Here is a 20,138-nt window from a genome sequence, read left to right on the forward strand (position 1 = left end):
AATCATGTGTAGGAAGCTACATGTAAAATCACATTTTCATCTTTTGTTTATGTTCCAGACAATTAATACTTGTTCCCTGAAAAGTAAAAGAGTTAGTAGTAACTTTGGTGTGGTCAGCTGAATGCTCTGAAAGGCCCTGAAGTGCAGACAGATCTGCATAATATATCTTGAATACATCATAGGGCTTGCAGTGGTTGCATGACATGTCTGAGGTTTTTTCTCTTTACTCCTCGGCTTTCCTCTGACCATTGCCCCCTCTCCCTGGTCAAAAGTGGTACTCTAATCCAAGAGTCAGCAGCAAACAAAGCAAAAGGCAGGATTGCTCTCAAAGGTAGATTATCAATATCAGTGATAAAATTGATGATAAAACCTGAGGCCAGTAACAAGATAGGTTGCCAAACCTGAGGCTCCTGCTTTAAGTTGAACCTCTGAAAGAGGATTACATGATCCCAAATTGGTAGATTCCTGAATTCCAGAAAAGTAAATTCAAATCTTCTCTGAAGAATAATAGCCATAATTTAGGACCTTGGGAATCCTGTATATTAAATCAACCAAATAATTATTTGAAATAAATAAAACATAGGGCCCCCCCAAAGACTATTCACATGTTGGAATTTGATAAGGATATAAAATAAGTATATATGAAATGTTTAAGGGAAAAATTGAATCACACATGAGCAAATAGTAGGAGTATGAAAAATGAAATTGACTAGGAAAATGTGAAAAAGTTACCAGGAAGATGTACGAAAGACTTAAATGAAACTTTATTGAAAACTTTGTGATCTAAAATTTAATGGAATTGTTTGTTAAATAGCAAGTTAGTCCCAACTTAGGAAGAAATTAGCTAACAGTTTTAAAGAAATTTTAGGAATGCTGAGGAGTAAGGAAAATGAAAATCTTAAAGGGAACTTAAAAGGTGGTATGAGAATGTTCAGTATGTCCAGTTGAATCCTAGAGGGACAGAGTAATGAGGATAGAGCAGAGGTGATGACTGAAGAGACTCAGAGTTTTTCTGAATTAAAGGAGAATGTGAATCCACCAATACAGCAAGCAGTCCAAAACAAGAAACAGCACCCCTCAGTCATACTGCGTACTCCCCAGCAGAAGGTGGCACAAGTGATGGAGAAGAAAGATCACGTAACAGAGTTGCATGGGACAGTAGCGCTCTGTTCAGCAGCAACAGTGGAAACCAGAAGATGGTGTAGTATCATTCTTAAAGAACTGGGCAAAAGCCAGGCGTGGTGTGCACGCCTATAGTCCAGCAGGGGCCGAGGCAGGAAGATCGCAGATTCAAAACCAGCCTTGGCAATTTAGTGAGACCCTGTCTCAAAATTTAAAAAAGGTCAGGGATGTGGCTTGGTGGTTAAGCATCCTTGGGTTCAATCCCTGATACAAAAAAAAAAAAAAATTGGGTAGAAATAACTTCTGCAGAATGTTTGCTACCAACAGATCTTTACTGTTTTAAAACACACTTCCAAGTAATTTAGAGATGTGAGAAGCCATCCTTAGGGCAATTTAAAACTAGAGCTACACATTAGTCTGAGTGGAGTGAGCAAACCAAGTATGTGGGTGCATCTGAGAAGCTGGTGCCTGAGCAGCTGGTGGAGGAGCAAGTGCAGAATTGAAGGAGCTTCCCACTGTGAACAAGGGTGCTGAGAACCACCACAGCACGGGGCTGGGGACTGTTAGGAGCACTCCTGGGAGCAGAGTCACGGGACACGATTAATGAACTGGATATTGATGTTAATACAACTCACTCTTCTGAATTTTTGACAGTGATGGAAAAAAAAATGAAAGAGTAAGTAAAGAAAAATTAGAGAAGCATTTGATGTTTTTGATAAAGATGGCTAGCTATGTTAGTGCAACAGAGCTTCACCATGTGCTGACTGACCTTGGGCAGAAGTTAGCAGAGGCTGAGGGTCTGACCAGGAAGCAGCTGTTGACCTTGTTGTTTCAGTAAACTACGATGAGTCTGTGCAAATAATGACAGCAGGTGAAGACATTTTACAGAATGTGTAAAATTTCTTGTACAAAATTGTTTGCCTTTTCTTCATACTTACCTGTGAAAAGTTTCCACCCTACTGTGACAGAAAAAGATGCATGTAATGAGCATTTCATTCCTCTGTATTTTCCACTTTGTCACTGTCCTCAAACCTTACTTTAGAAAATTGGTCAAATGATGTGTTTCGTGCATCTTACTCTGTATATCCAAGCCCTTTGGCACATCCAAACTTAGACTGAAGTTGTCAAATGAAGGAACACCTAGGTTATTGCCTTTTTGAAAGGAGTTTTCTTTAGGAACTGTCAGCATATTGTTGAAGCTTGGAGCTGTTCCCCACGATCTATGAACAATCAACAATATGTGCTTAAAAGTAGCACTATTGCAAAATGAGTGTTGTACTCAGGTACCTACACACTTTGTGTATGTGTGTGTTGCTGGTCCTGTACCAGAAACATTTTCTTTTATTGTCACTTGCTTTTTAAACTTTGTTTAACCACTTAAAGAAAATCTGCTTGTGGTACAGTTTGCCTCAAATCCATTTCAAGTTGTATATTTGTTTTATAATTTAAAAATTATAGTTTAAAAAATAAAAATAGAGCTACACAATAATGAAATTACAATCTTTTTTGGAATGTAGTAGGAAATTTAACTTAAAGGAAACGTACTGAACAAAAAAACTTATATTAGAAAAGAAGAAAAAGCTAAAATGATATGACCTGAGCATCCACCTGGAGAAGTTGAAACAAAAGAAACAAATTAAAATCTTTGGAAGGAGAAGAATCAAAGAGCAGAAATCAATGAACTAAAAAGCAAAGACTCAGTAGAATAAAAAAATTAGAAGTTAGATCTTTATAAAGACTAATAAGGGGCTGGGGATATAGCTCAGTTGGTAGAGTGCTTGCCTTGCAAGCACAAGGCCTGGGTTCTAAACCCCAGCACCGCAAAAAAAAAAAAAAAAAAAAAAAGACTAATAAGATTGCCTGGCATGGTGGCGCATGCCTGTAACCCCAGCAGCTTAGGAGGCTGAGGCAAGAGGATCTTGAGTTCAAAGCCAGCCTCAGTCAGTTAGTGAGGCCCTAAGCAACTTATCAACAGCCTGTCTCAAAAAAAAAAAAAAAAAAAAAAAAAAAAGCTAGGGCTATCACTTAGTGGTTAAGCCCTGGTACCAAACACACACACACACACACACACACACACACACACACACACACCACTAAAACTAAAAGAAAAGGAAATTTTTGAATAAATAAGAACAAAAAGTGATTGCAGATGCAGCAAAGATTTACAAGATTAAAATTATTCATAGTGTTTTGTGAGGTCAGTAAATTAAGGAATCTGAAATGAATAAATTAATAGAAATAACCTACTAAAATTGACTCAGGTAAACACTTTTTAAAGACCAGAACTGAGAAAAGGTGTTTGCAACACACATACACACACACACATATCAGTTCTTTAGGAAAGTGATCAATAGACCCTAATAGGCATTTTGCAAAAAAAAGAAACACAGATGGTGTGTACATTTGAGAGAATGCTCAGCTTTATTACTAAATCAGCCCCATGAAATAGTTTTACACCCAGTACTGTGGGAAAAACAATTCCTAGAATATGGTTCAAAGGGAATTTTATACACTTTTGGTAGGAATATGAAAGTAATCCATTGGCAATGGAGTAGAAATGTATTTGGTGTTCTCTTATAAAATGAAATATTCGAATGTCTATTGACATGGCACTTCTACTTTTATTTGTATCCTCTAGAACATCTCTGCACAAGATAATACACTATATGAAATAATATTCATAGCATTAATGCTTGTAATGGCAAAAAGCAGAAATAGCTCAAATTCTCATCAATCTGAAGATGGATAAATAATAGATCATAATTATTTACACAATAGAATATTATACAGTGATAAAAATAAATGAACTAGCTGGGCACTTGTCCATAATCCCAGCAACTCGGGAGGGTGAAGCAGGAGGATTGCAAGTTCAAAGCCAACTAGCCTAAGCAAAAGTGAGGAGCTAAGCAACTCAGTGAAACCCTTTCTCTAAAGAAAATACACAATAGGGGTGGGGATGTGACTCAGTGGTCCAGTGCCCCTGAGTTCAATCCCTGGTTACCCCTCACCTCCAAAAAAGAACTATAGTTGTATTTAACAAAGAAGAATGTCAAGTATTTAGTGAAGAAAAGCAATTTTCAAAAAGCTACTTACAGAATGAAACTTTTAATAAAGTCCCCAAATAAGTGAGACTAGAAATGTATATTTTTAGAAGTGTATGCATAAGTGATAAAATTAAAATGTCAAAAAAAATAGCAACCACCAAATACAGGATCCTGGTTGCCTCCAGGGTGGAAGGTAAAGGGGAAAACTCAGGGAATGGTCCGGAGACAGTGTGGCAGTATTGGTAATGCATTGGTTCTGGGGTAGGTATTTATTTTGTCTTATTTCATATGTGTTACATATATGCATTCATATACATTAATATTACAATAAAACGTAGAATAACTCAGTTGTAAAATCTAAGACCTATTTTCCTTTGAAAGGATATTGAATGAAAGTATAGATACATTCAAAGGTACATGAGTGGGCTTAACTGAAATGTAATAGTTTGACAGTATTAATAGGTCTGACTGGATAAATTGGCCGACCTGATGAAGTTTTTATAGTTGGATACCTTATTTAGTTTTCATAAAATAACTTTTCAAATATGCCTGATCCATAGAAAAATTTTAATATTTGTTTCCTTCCTTTTAGTCAAAAGGTCAGTGAGAAGAAATTTATCTGCCTTTTAAAGATTTATGCAGTTTGCTAAAAAATAATTGTTTTTGTTACAAAAAAATTGCCTAACATGGTTCTAGTTTGTACATTGTGTGTAGTAGTGTTCAGTTTCTTTTGTGCAGAGTAAACACTTCAGTTAGTGTTGAACAAAGAAAATTATATGCTCTCGTTATGTGTGCTTTAATTTAGATGCTTAATGGCTTTTAATGTTACAAAATAAGTTTATTATTATATTATGATCTCATTTGTATTATCTTGTCTTGCTTTTTCGTATTTGTGGTGATATGGTCATGGTTTACGAAAACAATAATCCCTAAGAAATAGGTCATTAACAGTAGTTAACGATTACTTGTGATCTATGGTAATGACTGATTTCTTTGGGATTATTGCAGTTATAAACCATAATTACAGATTATTACAGCAATAATTATTTTGTTAAGGAAAAAATGTTGCGTGCTTCAACAGCTGCTAAAAAAGTGCCTTGAATGTTTCAGAATAATAGAAAAATGGAAAATTAGAATAGAAATTGAGTCCTACTATACAATGAGACTTTGAAAAATTTATAGATAGGGAACTCATGTAACAGATTTTTTTTTCCCTAAATGTACCTTAGATTTATGGGTCTATGTGGTTCTTTAAATGTTATGAATACATTTCTTTTACCAAAATAGATCCCTTTTTAAAAATACATATTTAAGGTATATAGCATGACATTTTGTAATGAATATCCTATCCATTATCTTTGTTAGCCAGCTTTCTGTCATCATGACCAAAACACTCAACAAAACAACTTATGAGGAGGAAACGTTTTATTTTGGGCTTATGGTTTTACAGGTTCAGTCCATGATTGGCTGACTGCATTGCTCCATTGCCTAACATGTGCTTTGGGAGATACTTCATATCCAAACATGACATTAATTCCCTGGCCCCCAAAACTCATGTCCATCTCACAATGCAAAATGCATTCAGTTCATCTCCATGAGTTCCCATAATCTGGACAGTTCCAGCATCACCCAAGTGACCAAATCCAAATTCTGATCTGAGACTCAAGGCCAATTCTTGGCTTTGAGCCCCTGTAAAGATCACAAGCTAGTGACATGTATCCAAAATACAGTGCCTAACAGCGAACATTTTCATTTTAAGATAGAGGAATAGGGGCTTGAGAGGGATGGGACCAAAGAAGACCAGACCCACTGGGGCAAAGAAGTCTGTAGCTCCATGTCCAGCATCTAGGGTGCATGGTGGTAAGATGTGATCTTAAAAGGGCTTGTGTAACCCCCATCCCTGTGGCCTTGCTGGTTGCAGCCCACATGACCTCTCTTAGGTTCCTTCTGTCTGCTGCCAGAAGCTTTTCTTGTGTTATTGGCATCTCTTACTCCTTGGGAGCTGCGTTCCAGCTTCTGCTTCATTCTCACAGCTTCCCACATCAACTTACCAGGCCACCTGCAGTGATTCTGACCCTGCTGTACATTGCCTGGCTTCCAGTCCTTTGAAATCTTGATGAAAGTCTCCATGACCCCTTAAGATTAGCATTCTGCATTCCTGCAGATCCAGCACCATGTGTATGATGTCAAGGTCTGCTGCCACCTTGAGCAGGATCCAGGCCCCCTTGGACCTTGGCGGCAGCATCCCAAGTGCCTGGGCAATTCAGCACTATGAAATGAAACCTGCTAGGAAGTTTTTCCTTTTGTACCTTTGAGTTTGTGATGGGTGTCTTGACTCCTGAGGTGCCTTTCAGGCCTCTCTCCTGTCACGTCTTTGCAGAGTACTTAAGTTCTCCAGTAAGATCTTCAATAGCTGTACTTTCCTTAACCCCAGTTTTACATGGGCATCTTCTCTGGCCAAACTGCAAGTTTTCAAATTATCCTCTCTGCTTTCTCCTAATTTTCACGGTAAACCTGGTAAAAGCCATCAGCAGTATTGCTTTACTGCCTTGAAATTTCGTCCGATAGATTAATCAGTATATCACCTTTAAATTCAGCCTCACACAGAGTCTCAAGACATAGGCAAGATTCAGACAGGTTCTTTGCCAGGTGGTAATGCATGAAAACACCTGACAAGAAAGAACAACTTAGAAGATGAAGTTTATTTTGGGCTCACAATTTCAGACGTTTAATCCATGGTGGGAGGGGCACCATAGCAGTGTGTGTGTGGCGGGGGAGGGAGGAAGGGAGAAGAGAGCACCTAAAATCTTCCCTCGGGGATTTTTGGTGTACAGTGTTATTACCTGCAGTCCCATGCTGTGTGTTAGATCTTGAGATGCCCTCTTCCTGTATAACTGGCAAGCCTGTACCTTTCGACCTACTTTCCTTCACCTCTCTCCTCCCTGCCTCTTTCTGGTAACCACCATATTCATCCCCCTCCTTCAACTTTTATTTAAGATTCCCAATATAAATGAGACCTTGCAGAGATCTTCCAGTATTTTTCTTTCTGGATATGACTTGTTTCTCAAAATAACTTCTTAAAAATTGTTGATATTTAGGGAATGGTTTAATGTTTGTAAGTAATACCACATTATTCAGCTAAATACCAAGATTGTATTTGATAGCTTAATACTAATGCTTTTATATTTTATTGTTCATTTCTAATACTAATTCTAATTCAGCTTAAATTTCTCTTAAGAAATATCTACTTTTCAATTGCACATACAATGGAAATCATTACTTCCTAAAGCAAGGAAAGAGTACATATGCATTCTTTTTCTCCAGATAAATAAATTTTCATTCAAAACTCACCATAAATTTAGAAAAAAAATTTCTTACTACTCATCACATGTTCCTTTTACATTGACATTCTTTGATTTTGTTGTTTGTTTGTTTGTTTTGGTACCAGGGATTGAACTTAGGGGCTTGACCACTGAGCGACATCCCCAGCCCTATTTTGTATTTTCTTTAGAGACAGAGTCTCACTGAGTTGTTTAATTAGTGCCTCTCTTTTGCTGAGGCTGGATTTGAACTTGGGATCCTCCTGCCTTAGCTTCCTGAGTCACTGGGATTACAGGCATGCACCACTATGCCTGGCAGACATTTTTTGATGTTAAAGTCTTAATTTCAAGGTCATAATAAAATGAATTAAACAACAAACATTTAAATTTTGAGAAAGTCATGTCTTATGTATAATATCATTGGTTTATTACTAGACAATAGGTGCTTATTACTTGCCATTGCAAAAATTATTGATTTCCCTCTCCCTCTGTCTCACTAGGTTCAATTGCTTGAGCATGAAGTCTTTACCCCATTTTACTCTTCCCCATAGATCTTCATATAAATTATATCTACCATATAACATGACATATGATAGGTACTAGTTGAATGTTTTCCTGAATGCCTTTTACTTGGAAAAATTTCTTTCATTTTAAAGCATTGTTTGTTTTGCAAACAGCATTAAGAAAGCATATATAGCTAATTATAACTGGCTTTCATTGTAACAGACCTTCTTGAATGGAGGAAAGAACTTAAAATTTTTTAAATATTGTGTAACTTCATTTTTTTCAAGACTTCTAAAGGTGAAGAATGAACATACAAATGTTACATAGTGGTATGTTTTATGGTTTTTTTGTTGGTGTGTTACAGAACCACCATTAAAAGGGGGATAGCTATTCAGCATTGGCTGAACACTTGTCTGCATCCCTTATGCTTGGACATTGTTATGAGTACTGTTCACATAAGATGCTGTTCGTGCTCGTCAACAGCCCTGTAAGGCAGGTACTATTACCATTCTTGTATTAAAAATAAGGAAATGAGGGGCTGGGGTTGTGGCTCAGTGGTAGAGCGCTTGCCTAGTATGTGTGAGGCACTGGTTTCAATTCTCAGCACCATATATAAATAAATGAATAAAATAAAGGTCTATCAGCATCTAAAAAAATTTTTTTTAAAAAATGAGGAAGTGAAAAGCTGAGATTGAATAACTGGTATAATATGTACTAGAGGCAAACTTTGAACCTAGGCTGTGCTTTTGATAGCTAAATTGTACTGCTTTCATTTTTAAAATAAATATATATCTTCCAGTAGAGAAATATAAAAACTACATGGTGAAATTTTTTTTCTATTTTGAGGTAGGGTTGTTTTATCAAGAGCTAATTGACAAATGTATCCCCCATTGATCTCTCCCCTACTCAGGATTTAACCCAGGGGCAATTTCCCACTGAACTACATTGCCAGCCCTTTTTAAATGTTTTTATTTTGAGCCAGGGTCTCACTAAATTGCTTAGGACCTTGCTAAATTGCTGAGACTAGCCTTGAACTTATGATCCTCCTGAGTCAGTCTCCTACTTAGGAGACTGTGACTCAGGTCACAGGCATGTGCCACGGCACCCAGCTAAACCAATATTTCATATGTCACATATTCTTGGTTTTATTGTAGGTGCTTTGGGAAGCAAAAGAAATATGTAACTTCTCCATAAAAATGATCCCAAAGGCAGTTCTCAGGACATGGGAGGCAGGTAGTGATCAATTCAGAATTAGAAATCAAAATGTGTTGAACACTTAAGAGAGTGTGGGATCAAAGATACTATCTCAGGGTCTGTCAGGCTGATTGACATCAGTGTTGAGAACTCTCTTTCCCAGGCTTAGCAGGAAAGACAACTTACTGGTTAGAGAATGAACTCTTGGAAATTCATTGCCTAGATTTGAATTATGGCTGTGCACTTTTCAATGGGAATTCATGAGTAAAGATTTGGATAATAGATACAATTTTTAGAATAGTGCTTAGTGTATATAACTACTATGTAAATGCTATTATTTTTAGCAGTAATATTACTTGCTTTAAGACAAACTGGCATCTAAAAATCCGAATGGATAAAATATATAAGGGAGGTAATTATTTATATTTACATTATATTTTTCACTTGAAGAAATTATTTATAGCAGATTGTTTTTAAAATAGTGATTCCCTTAGGGCAAATAAAACATTACATTACGGGCTGGAGTTGTAGCTCAGTGGCAGAGTGTTTGCCTAGCACAAGTGAAGCACTGGGTTCGATTCTCAGCACCACATACTTAAAAAAATAAATAAAATAAAGGTCTATCAACACCTAAAAAATTAAAAAAAAAACAAAAACAAAAAAAATTACATTCACCAAAAATTATCCTTGCAGTATTTCAGACTCATCCCATTACAGAAAGCGTGTAACGCGTTCCACCCCCAGTCCATGCGCACTCTAGTACCAGGCATCCCTGGCCTTCTGTGAGGTACAGCTGATTATACGATTTGGTGGTCATAGTCATAAACTTCACTGTAAACACTGAATTAGCACACACTGCTCCTGTGGGCCTCTGGTCAGAACATTTTGAACACATACCCTTGTCTTACGTGTGTCTCTATTAAAGACACTTTTTACAAAACAGATTTTGGCTCTTTAGTATTAAACTCACAGCCAAGAGCACGGTGACTGAAGCCTGAGCAGAGTTTACTGAACATGTGCATGCTATACTTAAAGCACACGCAGGCTTTGTTCAGTTAGGAACACTACAGAGCACTTGAGTGTGACGCCTGGCCATTGCAGACAGTGAAGTCACCAACAAAAAACAAATTGTGAAAGAGTCACAATAAGTAGGCCCCCAGAAGAAGACTTATGTGTAGTGTGAGGCTGAAACAAGAAGGCAGAGTGTCACTCTGTTCACCTGAGCTTGGACTGTGCCCTGGACAACTCAGAATCTTTACTGCTCTGCACAAGTCACATCGCTGTGAATGGATTGGAGTATTGGTTTTGGGGTTACAAATAAGTTTTACCAAATAAATTCTCAACTAATGGAATCTGCACATAACAAGAACAACTGTATCACATCTTTTATTGAGTATGCTTTGAGATTAAGCATTAGAAACATAATTACCATTAACATTCATTTTTAATAATGAGTATATTTTAATAATTTCAAAATTGGTATTAACCTTTTGTCTCATGTTGTATTTTCTGTGTAATGACTTGTTAACTGAGTAACCCTTGTCCATAGACAGTTGCGTGCCAGGCACTGTGTTCTAGGCTCTGGAGATGCAATAGACAACTAAACAGACAAAAATACCTGCTCACATATGGTTTCCATTCCATTGGAGTAGACAGGTAATGATGCAAGATAAATATATAAAATATACTTTGGGTTAGAAAGCCATTAGTGCCAAGAACAAAATCCAGCAAGGAAGGATATGGATACCTGGAGGGTTATGCTCTGGGGATCTTTTGCCACTATTTAGTGACTTGTTAAACAACAATTTGTTTTATTACCTCTGAATTTCTGGACATGGATAAATCTCAGCTGCACTGTTCTTTTTTGGGGTATTTCAGATATTATAATCAGATGACAGCTTGGGCTGGAGCTACCCATATTATTCTTTACTCACCGTTTTGGTGTCAGGACTAGAATGCTTAGATTTAAATATAAGAGTTAAGACTGTATAACCCTTAGAAGAAAGCATAGGAGTAAATCATGATTTTGGGTTAGGGAATTGTTTCTTAGGACATCAAAATGGGCAGCAAAAAGCCAAATTAAATAAATTATACTACATCAAACTTTAAAAGTTTTGTGGTTCAGTGGGCACCACTTTCACACGAAAGTGAAAATATAACCCAAGAATGGAAGAAAATGTATGTCACAGCTTGGAGGGGGCTTACATCTAGAATATTATAAAGAACTTTTGTAACTCAGTAATAAATGTTCGAACTGTGGGATATTATTCAGTTACAAAAATTAATGAAGTTCTTACGCATGTTGTAACCTGGGTGAATCTTGAAAACATGCTAACTGAAAGAGCACAGTCACTAAGAACACATACTCATGTGATCCCACACATGAAAGGGATAAAGAAAGTTCACAACAGTGTCTGCTGTCTCCTGGAGATGTGTCCTCTGGAAATGTGAAGTAGCTCAGTGGTTGCTTAAGGTGTGTGTGTGGGGGGGAGAAAGCAGAGTGATGGATGATTATGGGTTTTAATTTGAGAGATGAAAATGCTTCAAATTGTATTGTGGCAATGGGTACACAATCCTGCAGATCTACTACAAAGCATTGGATTTTATTTTTTAGATGTGTTCATGGTATGGTATGTGAATGATATTCAGTAAAGTTGGTTTTTAAAAAAGTGATAGATTCATGGATTGGAGATGCTCAGTAGATCAAAGTTGTCGAAGTTGAAAAGTTCATCCTTGTAGAGATTGAAATCAGTAGCGATTATGATAGAAATGTTGGAGAGTTATAGTGAGCCAGCAACCAATACCTTCAAAAAATAAGGAGAAATAATCTGAGGAAGAGTAGATAATTGCATCCAGTGTTTGGTGACAGAGATGTAAAGCTGAGTGCTTTTGCAGTGAGGAGAGGGAGAGCATTCTCAAAGTGGAAGTGAGGAACATGAATACCCACCGGGCCTTCAGGGCCCAGGACACAGGAGGCTTGGGGGAGAAAGCAGCTGCTCCTTGACAGAGCCTCCAGAGGAGACAGGACCTCCAGAGGACACATCTCCAGGAGACAGCAGACACTGTTGTGAACTTTCATGTTATCACAAAACACTGAAATATGTAACTTTCGAATACTTTGTTTCCCACATGGGCATTTGTTCTGTTGGCTTTTTCCTTATTACACATGTAATGGAACTAGTCTGTTTTCTGATGGTTACTTTATCAATTAGTACTGTTCTTGGTCTGTTTCACAGTGCTGATAAATAGACTGCACAATTGGTTGATGGTCCTTTGTTCATTTTCTGTGATAGAAGGAATGTAGGTGCTTATCCATTTTGTCTGTCCCAAAGTAAGATCTGTGAAAACTGAAGATGTTGCCACTGTGTCACTGTATAAAGCTATTTAATCCTCTGCTGCTCTTGGCCTTGAGATCGGCTCAGTGGTTAAAGAGTGTGAATGGTACAGTGAAAATCTTGGATTTTTAAAAATTATGCATAAAAATACAAAGGGAGTGAATTTATTACCACTATTATGTTCCAAACACAAGCAGTTTCAAAGTGATGGGACTGGTGCTATGGTGACGTTAATCATTCAGAAAAGATGGTGGCCATTGGGTCCTGATAGTATTTACTGACTGAATAAAAGCCTTGGTCCGAAACATTGCATGTAGTGTTTTGTTATCAAATTTAATTTTCTCTTCAGTCTTCATGATAGCGTACAAAATCATAGCAAATTGTTAGAGCTGAGATTCAAAAGTAGTTTTACCTGGTTCTGAGATCGGTACCATGCACACAGTTGTGCTTTCTTGATAAAACCCGGCTTTCCTGTTTCTTTCCAGAGGTGAGTTCATGGGCTGGGGATGTTGCTCAGTGGTAGAGTGCTTGTCTAGCATGTGTGTTGACCCTGGGTTCAATCCCCAGTACCACCAAAAAAAAAAAAAAGAGTGAATTCATAATCGCTGATAACTTGTATGAAAGAAGAGATAATTTCGCAATTTTTGGAAAAATCTCATTTCTGTCAATACCTTCTAAACATTTTTCTTTCTTGTTTTCTATTAGGACGTCTTGCGTGGCTGGTATACTTAGTTGGGACAGTTGTAGGAGGAAGATTAACATATACGAGTACAGATGAACATGATGCTATGGACGGAGAATTATCCTGTAGGTAAGTAATGGTCATATAACCTACAGAAATTAAATAGTTAAGAAATGAGTTATTGCTTAGTATTATGAGATAAAGCATTTTTTAATGTGGCCTTTTGAGAAAGTTGTTATTTTCCTTGCTCTCGGTGAGGAAAACCAACATTTAGAGGTTAAGTGATTTTAGAAGTCAAATCTCCAGTAAGTAAAAGATTCAAATTTTTTTAGACACTTGTGCAAACAGTGTGATGAAGATTTAGGTTGCTTTTATACTTAGCACCTGATAAAGCTACAAAATTGGGGTGTATTTGGATCATGGCAAAATTAGGATGGCATACATCTGGTCAATAAGTAACAGGTAGTTAGTTTCTTTATGATTGTGGGCTAGAGATTTCACCAAATGACCACAGCCTTTATAAGAAGCAAGTGAATTATTCTCTACATGTTTCTGTTCTAAACTGAGTAACATTCCTATATGAAAATAGTATGATTGAATTTATTTTTTACATGATTTATTTTTAATAACATCTTAGAGTCATACTTGTTTTTGTTAAAGACTTATTTCAAATAAAATGAAAACTCATGTTAATTTTGAAATTACTACCTTAATTTTGGTAAAGACCCTTTGAGTTTTTTAAATTAATGCATGTGTGTATATGTACACTACATGTGTACTTTTCAACTTTTTTTAAAAGCCAAAATTGTTTTTTTAACAAAATGGATATGATAATAATCCATAATCATTTTGAGCTATTATAAGAATCAAATGAGTTAATATTTTTAAAATATTTACAACAGCACCTTATAAATAGTGATATATTACACACACACACACACACTTCTTTAAATCAAACATAATATGTGAACAGTTAACATACACATAAAATATTATATATAAACTGTATCACAATTTAAATAGACCTGACTTTTGGAACTCAATTTGTCCTTATTATAAATTGTTTTCAGGTGTATTTTCTTTCAGTTGTTTGTGTGAATTTTATTAGAGTTTATTCCTGAAAGCTGAATAACTGGTCAAAATATATGTAGCATTTTAAAGAGTTACAGTACATATTACCAGATGGCCTTCTGTACATGTTGAACAGTGTGCCACTCTGAAAATCCAAAATCCAGAGTGCTTTAAAATCTGAAACTGAGTGCCAGCATGACACAGTTTTAGATTTTGGAATGTTTTGGATTTTGAATTTTCAGGTTAGGAATGCTCATTGTAGTCCATGCAAAAATTACAAAATCCAAATAACCCTGAAATCTGAAATGCTTCTGGTTTTTTGGATAAGGGATACCCAATGTATTCCAATTCATCCTCTGAACCCAAAGGCTAGTAGGGTTACCATTTTTCAGCAGTTGGGTGCCAGATTAATAGGATTCTTATCGTTGCCAGTGTTGGATAACTAATGTGTAATATTTTTTGTTTGTTTGTTTTGGGGAGGGGCAGGAATTGAACCTGGGGATGCTTTACTACTGAGTCACAACCTTTTACATTTTATTTTAGTTTGAACTAGGGTTTCACTAAGTTTCTGAGGGGTTTGCTAAATTGCTGAGGCCAGCCTGGAACTTGCGTCCTTCTGCCTTAGTCTCCCAAACCGATGGAATTGTAGGCGTGTGTCACAGTGCCCAGCACCAATGTCTTGTTTTAATTTATATTTCTTTGGTTACTAGTTCTTTTCTACTCCTATTTTGCCATTTATAATTTGTGACTTTTTGAAATTTATGTCAACTGTATTATCTGATTTGCTTTGGTGATTATATATTCTAGTTTATTTGTAACAGTTCAGCATAAAAGATCTTAATATTCTACTATTCAAAGTGTTAACCAGTTAATACCAATCCCACCATCAAGTGGTTTGAAATGCCATTATATTTTATACAAAATTCTTATGTCTTTTCATGGGTGGTCTTCAGGAAAAGGGAGGAGCGGTGGAATGAAACCGACCAAACTGTCCTCTATACACATATTAATACACTACAGTGAATTCCACCTTTGTGTATATCTATAATGCACTAGTGTTAAAAAGTACAAATAAATAGAAAGAAGACTGGTGGAATACAGGAAAGGGGACAGGGAAAGGGAGGAGAGGAAAGAAAGGGAAAGTCCTGGATACTGAATTAGAGCAAATTAAATCTCATGCTTGTATAGTTATGTCAGAATGAACCCTAATAATATGTATAACTGTAATGCACTAGTAGATAAAAAAAAAAAAATCCTTATGTCTTTTTCCAGGCCTTTCATACTTTTCCATCAATCCTGAAATTTATTGTTGTCACCCTAGTAAAGTCCTTAAAATCATTACGCCTAATTGATATTCTTTCTCATAATTATTACTAAATATATTCCTAAGTGATAAATTATAATTTTGAATTAAAATTTTATTTTCATTCCATACCCTATCATCCTTTAAATTTTCTTTAATAACATTCGAACCCAAATAAACAAATTCTTTTAGTTTTTTAAAGATTCATTATTTCCTATATCAAATTGAGTCACTTGAAAATATGAATAATAGGTATTTGGGGCTTTCTTAAAATGCTTTAGTTAATTTTTAACCAAGTAAAAAATTTGCTTTTGTACCATCTTTTAAGATGACATTACTACACAAATGGTATGCCTTTACACCATGTACAAACAGAGAAACAACATGTATCCCATTTGTTTACAATAATAAAATAAAAAAAATGTAATAATAAAAAAAAGATGACATTACATATTAAGCAAAATGGCAATTACATATTCTTTTTGTTGTGATTAGTTTGATTTTTTTAAAAAATAATTTTGTTACTAAGTAGGGAAATATACACTGTCAGTATTTTCTGGGAAAATATGTAATAAAAAATAAAGCAGATGTACATTTGCAAATGAGAAAAAAAATCATTGTTTTCTTTAAACAGCAAATGTTTAAATAAAATTTATTTTGTGTATCAGCCTGTATTACCTAGAAAACAGCATTAGGTGAAGCTTGTGGGCTAATGCTTTATTGGAAGGGGGCATAAATGTGCATTTTTCAGAAGGAATAGTAGAACAGGGAAAATAGGTGAGACAACCAGAGAAGACAAATGCGGTCAATTCATTACTCCACATTGTGTCTGTGAATTCGCCTGTTTGATAGATGTGTTCGTCATATGCGTCTGTCAGTCCTCATGGAGTCTTTGTTGTTGTGTGCAGGCAAGACACAGAGGCAAAGAAATCTGAGTTGCCTGTTGCAGTTTTCCAACTGAGTTTGAATAAGTCAGTCCTCTGCCTTCTTTCTTCAGCTCTTATGCTCCAAACAGCTGTCCTTTTTGAAGTTCAGTTAGTGCAACGTGTCATGTTTTTGTGTTCTTTGTTGGCTCATTTACCCAACTGCAGTACTGCTCAGTGTTCTAAAGAACCCTGTCATGTACCTCACAGAGAAAATATGTGGGCTAGAGAAGCTTCATTCAGACCCAAGTTCAATGTTAACAGATCAACAATATACATTAAATACAGTGTCTTTAAGCAAAAACACACATAAAAAAAGTCATGATGTGTGACAAAAATGCAGCCAGAAGCTTGCAGGAACTTCACCCTGTGTTTCCCCTAGGAGCAGTGATTCAGTATCACTGAGCCAGTGCTCTCAGCAACTGTTCAGGACACAGCTACCATGAAAAGTGACAATCAACTGCATAAGGCAGTGCATTACTGAGAAACACAGTTGGTTGCTTGCGTTTACAGGAAGTTTCCCCAGAGGCCACATGGAACCTCTGTACCTCAAAACTGCCTGGGGTAGGAGGTACGGAGGGCAAGCACTTTATCTATTGACTTCTTTCTGCATCCTGTGTCTAATGGTTTACATTCCTCATTGGGGTCTCTAAATTTCCACACTTCTTAGTTGTGTTTCGTGGCTTCTTTGAGGAGCTGCTGGGGAAGCCAGAGCTTCCTGTTGGTCCTCTTGAATTGGAGCAACAGGCTGGAGCTATGGTGGGCCTCTTTTCTCCACTGGGTGAAGATTTATAATGGCAGTAAGTGAATTTTTACTGAGACTACAGGAAGGTGCTGGAGATAAGGAGTCGGGTGAGAGATGATGGTGGGGTTGTGGGTATGCAGGTGGGTCACACAAATTCAAGGTGGAGTGTGTGCTAGGACTCACACCTTGTCTGGAACAACATAATTGTATGTGTGTTAGAGTATTGAGATTCTGAAGTAAGAATGATCTCATGTAAAATTGTAAAATACTACTTTTTTATGAAGAAGTTTCAAGTAATTAGAACCATAATATTGTTGGCTGCTATGTGTTGTCATGATATCTGTCTTAACTCCTAGAAGAACACTACCGAATTAGAAGATCACATAGCTACTGTGGAAATTTTGTTTACTATTTTAACCTAAAAGTTTAATATTTACAAAAGTTTCTAATGTGATAATTTATCATTAAATTATATTACTTTAACACATTTAAATGTTACTTTAACTTGGCAAGTAAATATAGTTGTACTCAGGCCACACAATTCCAATTGAGTAAACATAATTTTGTAGTAATTTTAATAGAATTTGTTACAATCAAATGTGAACCTCTTGAGAGATTCCCAGGAATTTTGTCTTATTTACCATGTGTCCTCTCAGTCTGCTTCTTCCAGACATCTTCTGTGTGGCTCTGCCACCCTGTCTCCCCTTGTTGCTCTCCTCTGCTCATCTCCTTGTCACCTGTCATCATTTACTGAAGACTTTGACTACTGGCTCACACTTTTGTGCTTCTCCCAAACCCTACTTCACATGGGTGACTGAAAACTTGTTTCATGGCAGGTCACATTACTCCCCCATTCTTTTAGTCAGAAGCTCCAGTGGCTTCCTGTGACACTTTACACAGATTCCCAGGCCTGTGCGGTGGTCCACAGCATCCTCTGCTCTCTGACCTCCTCTCCTCCCTTTGCCATTCAGCTCAGCCTGCTGCCCTCCTCCCTGCCCTTTGAGCATCATCATGTGCTCTGGCTTCACAGAAAAGGAGGGAGTACGCTTTGACAGTTAAGTTCACTACTGGGGGAATCTAGGGTTTTCTCTTATTTGTTGAGTGATGGTAAGATTGCACACTTCTGTGGGTAGGTGCCACTGTCATTGGTGTTCCAGCCTCAACCGAGCCCTCGCAGGGCTCAGCATTCCTGTTCTGTTTTAGTAATTTTTGTCTTCTGACTTCCAAATACTAATTGAATTGTTCCGGTGGGATGTTCTATCCCATGTGCAGCTCCAGTTCAACTAGTGGCTGAAATGAAACTCCTCACCGACTCTTCATGTGTCTCACCACTGACCACTCTGCCCCCATCCTGAGATCGTCCTTGGCTTTTCCTTTTTCCTTTCTCCAGCATTCATGTAGGAGCTGCCTTCTGTTTATCCCAACCAGTCTACTTATCTCCCTCTCCTCTGCCAGTTTAGCTAGTGCCAACTTCTACCTGGACTGGTTTTGTAGTTCTTAATTTGATTCCTTGTTGTTTCCTTTTTGCAGCCAGAGTGAACTTTTTAAAGTACAGAGCTGTCCATGTCAGTGCTCTGCTTTGACTCTGGGGTGACATCACGCTGCTTTTCAGGGGTCCCTGGATCAAAATCAGCGTGGCTTTCCATGATCTGATTCCGGCCCTTCTCGTCATCTCGTCTCCACCACTGACTGTTTCCTAGCTATATTGAACATTTGCAGTCTTTATTTATTTATTTATTTGACTGTTTCCTAGCTATATTGAACATTTGCAGTCTTTATTTATTTATTTATTTTGGGTGCTGGGGATCGAACCCAGGGCCTTGTGCTTATAAGGCAAGCACTCTACCGACTGAGCTATCTCCCTAACCCCCATTCGCAGTCTTTAAATGAGCGGCTTCTCTCCCCTGTGTGGTTGCGCATGCTTCCTCTTTCAACACCCTTTGCCCTGCTCCATTCCAGAGCATTACTTATCTTTGCAGTTTATTTATAGCATTTATTTTAGAACTAGTCATGCTTCACTCTAATTGCTTGTTTTATTGTCTTTTCTTTGATGGATTATAGATTTCTAGAGAATTAGAGATGTATATGTCTTGCTCACCATGGTATTCTGAATATCTGATACACACTTGGCATTCGATAGACCTGCAAAAATTTGTTAACTTAATGAATACCTATTACATTGGTAATCCAAGGGAATCCAAACAAGTAATTATCCAATATCCATTTCTTTGTATTTGAAATGGTGTGCTTATAACTTGGATTAAATTCTTTAAAGATTTATCTTTTAATGCTTTGTCTTTTTATTTCTTACAAGCTTTTTTTTTTTTTCCAAAAATAATTTAAGATAAAAAATAGATGTAGGAATAATACATTGAAATTGGGAGTGAATATTATACTTACTTGTGTGTAAAATACAACACTGATCTTATGCATGTCGAAGGACACTGGCAGAGACTGCTTGTTGTCCCCCATATTTCTTCTCTTGGTGATAGTAATAAAATACCTGATTGTTTTGCTGGACAGATGTCCACTCTGAATAAGGACAAGAGTTACTGGCCTGTCTTGAAACTAGATATGGTCAAGAGATTATGTCCTGCGCATTTGGATGTTAAGTGAATGTGCTAGATGCAGCATGTGGACTGAACCGGTGGAGCTGAAGAAGCTGCCTTAGACAACAAAGTGACTGCAGGCAAGTACACCAACAAGACTGAGGGAATCGGAGTCCCCAGTGCACCACGGAGCACCAGCCAGCCTTGGACACTGTCTTGGATTTTTGCTTGAGAGAGAAATAAACATCTGTATTGCTTAAAGCCATTGTTGTTTTGGATTTCAGGCACTTACTTCTGAACCTGTAAAGCTACCAAAACTCCCTTGACAAATGGATCATAAACCCTG

At 37.0% G+C, this 20,138-nt stretch overlaps 1 protein-coding gene across 4 annotated transcripts in view; it reads left to right on the top strand.

Moving 5' to 3' along the window:
* Ranbp17 (RAN binding protein 17) overlaps positions 1–20,138 on the top strand; it is a 278,012-nt gene that overhangs the window by 40,359 nt on the left and 217,515 nt on the right. For all 4 annotated transcript variants that reach the window (XM_047555336.1, XM_047555337.1, XM_047555338.1 and 1 more), the window contains one exon: positions 13,225–13,330. In XM_047555336.1, coding sequence (XP_047411292.1) covers positions 13,225–13,330 — 106 coding nt within the window. The remainder of the gene's footprint in view (positions 1–13,224; positions 13,331–20,138) is intronic.

Source organism: Sciurus carolinensis, chromosome 6 (genome assembly GCF_902686445.1).
Source record: "Sciurus carolinensis chromosome 6, mSciCar1.2, whole genome shotgun sequence".
Taxonomy (NCBI): domain Eukaryota; kingdom Metazoa; phylum Chordata; class Mammalia; order Rodentia; family Sciuridae; genus Sciurus; species Sciurus carolinensis.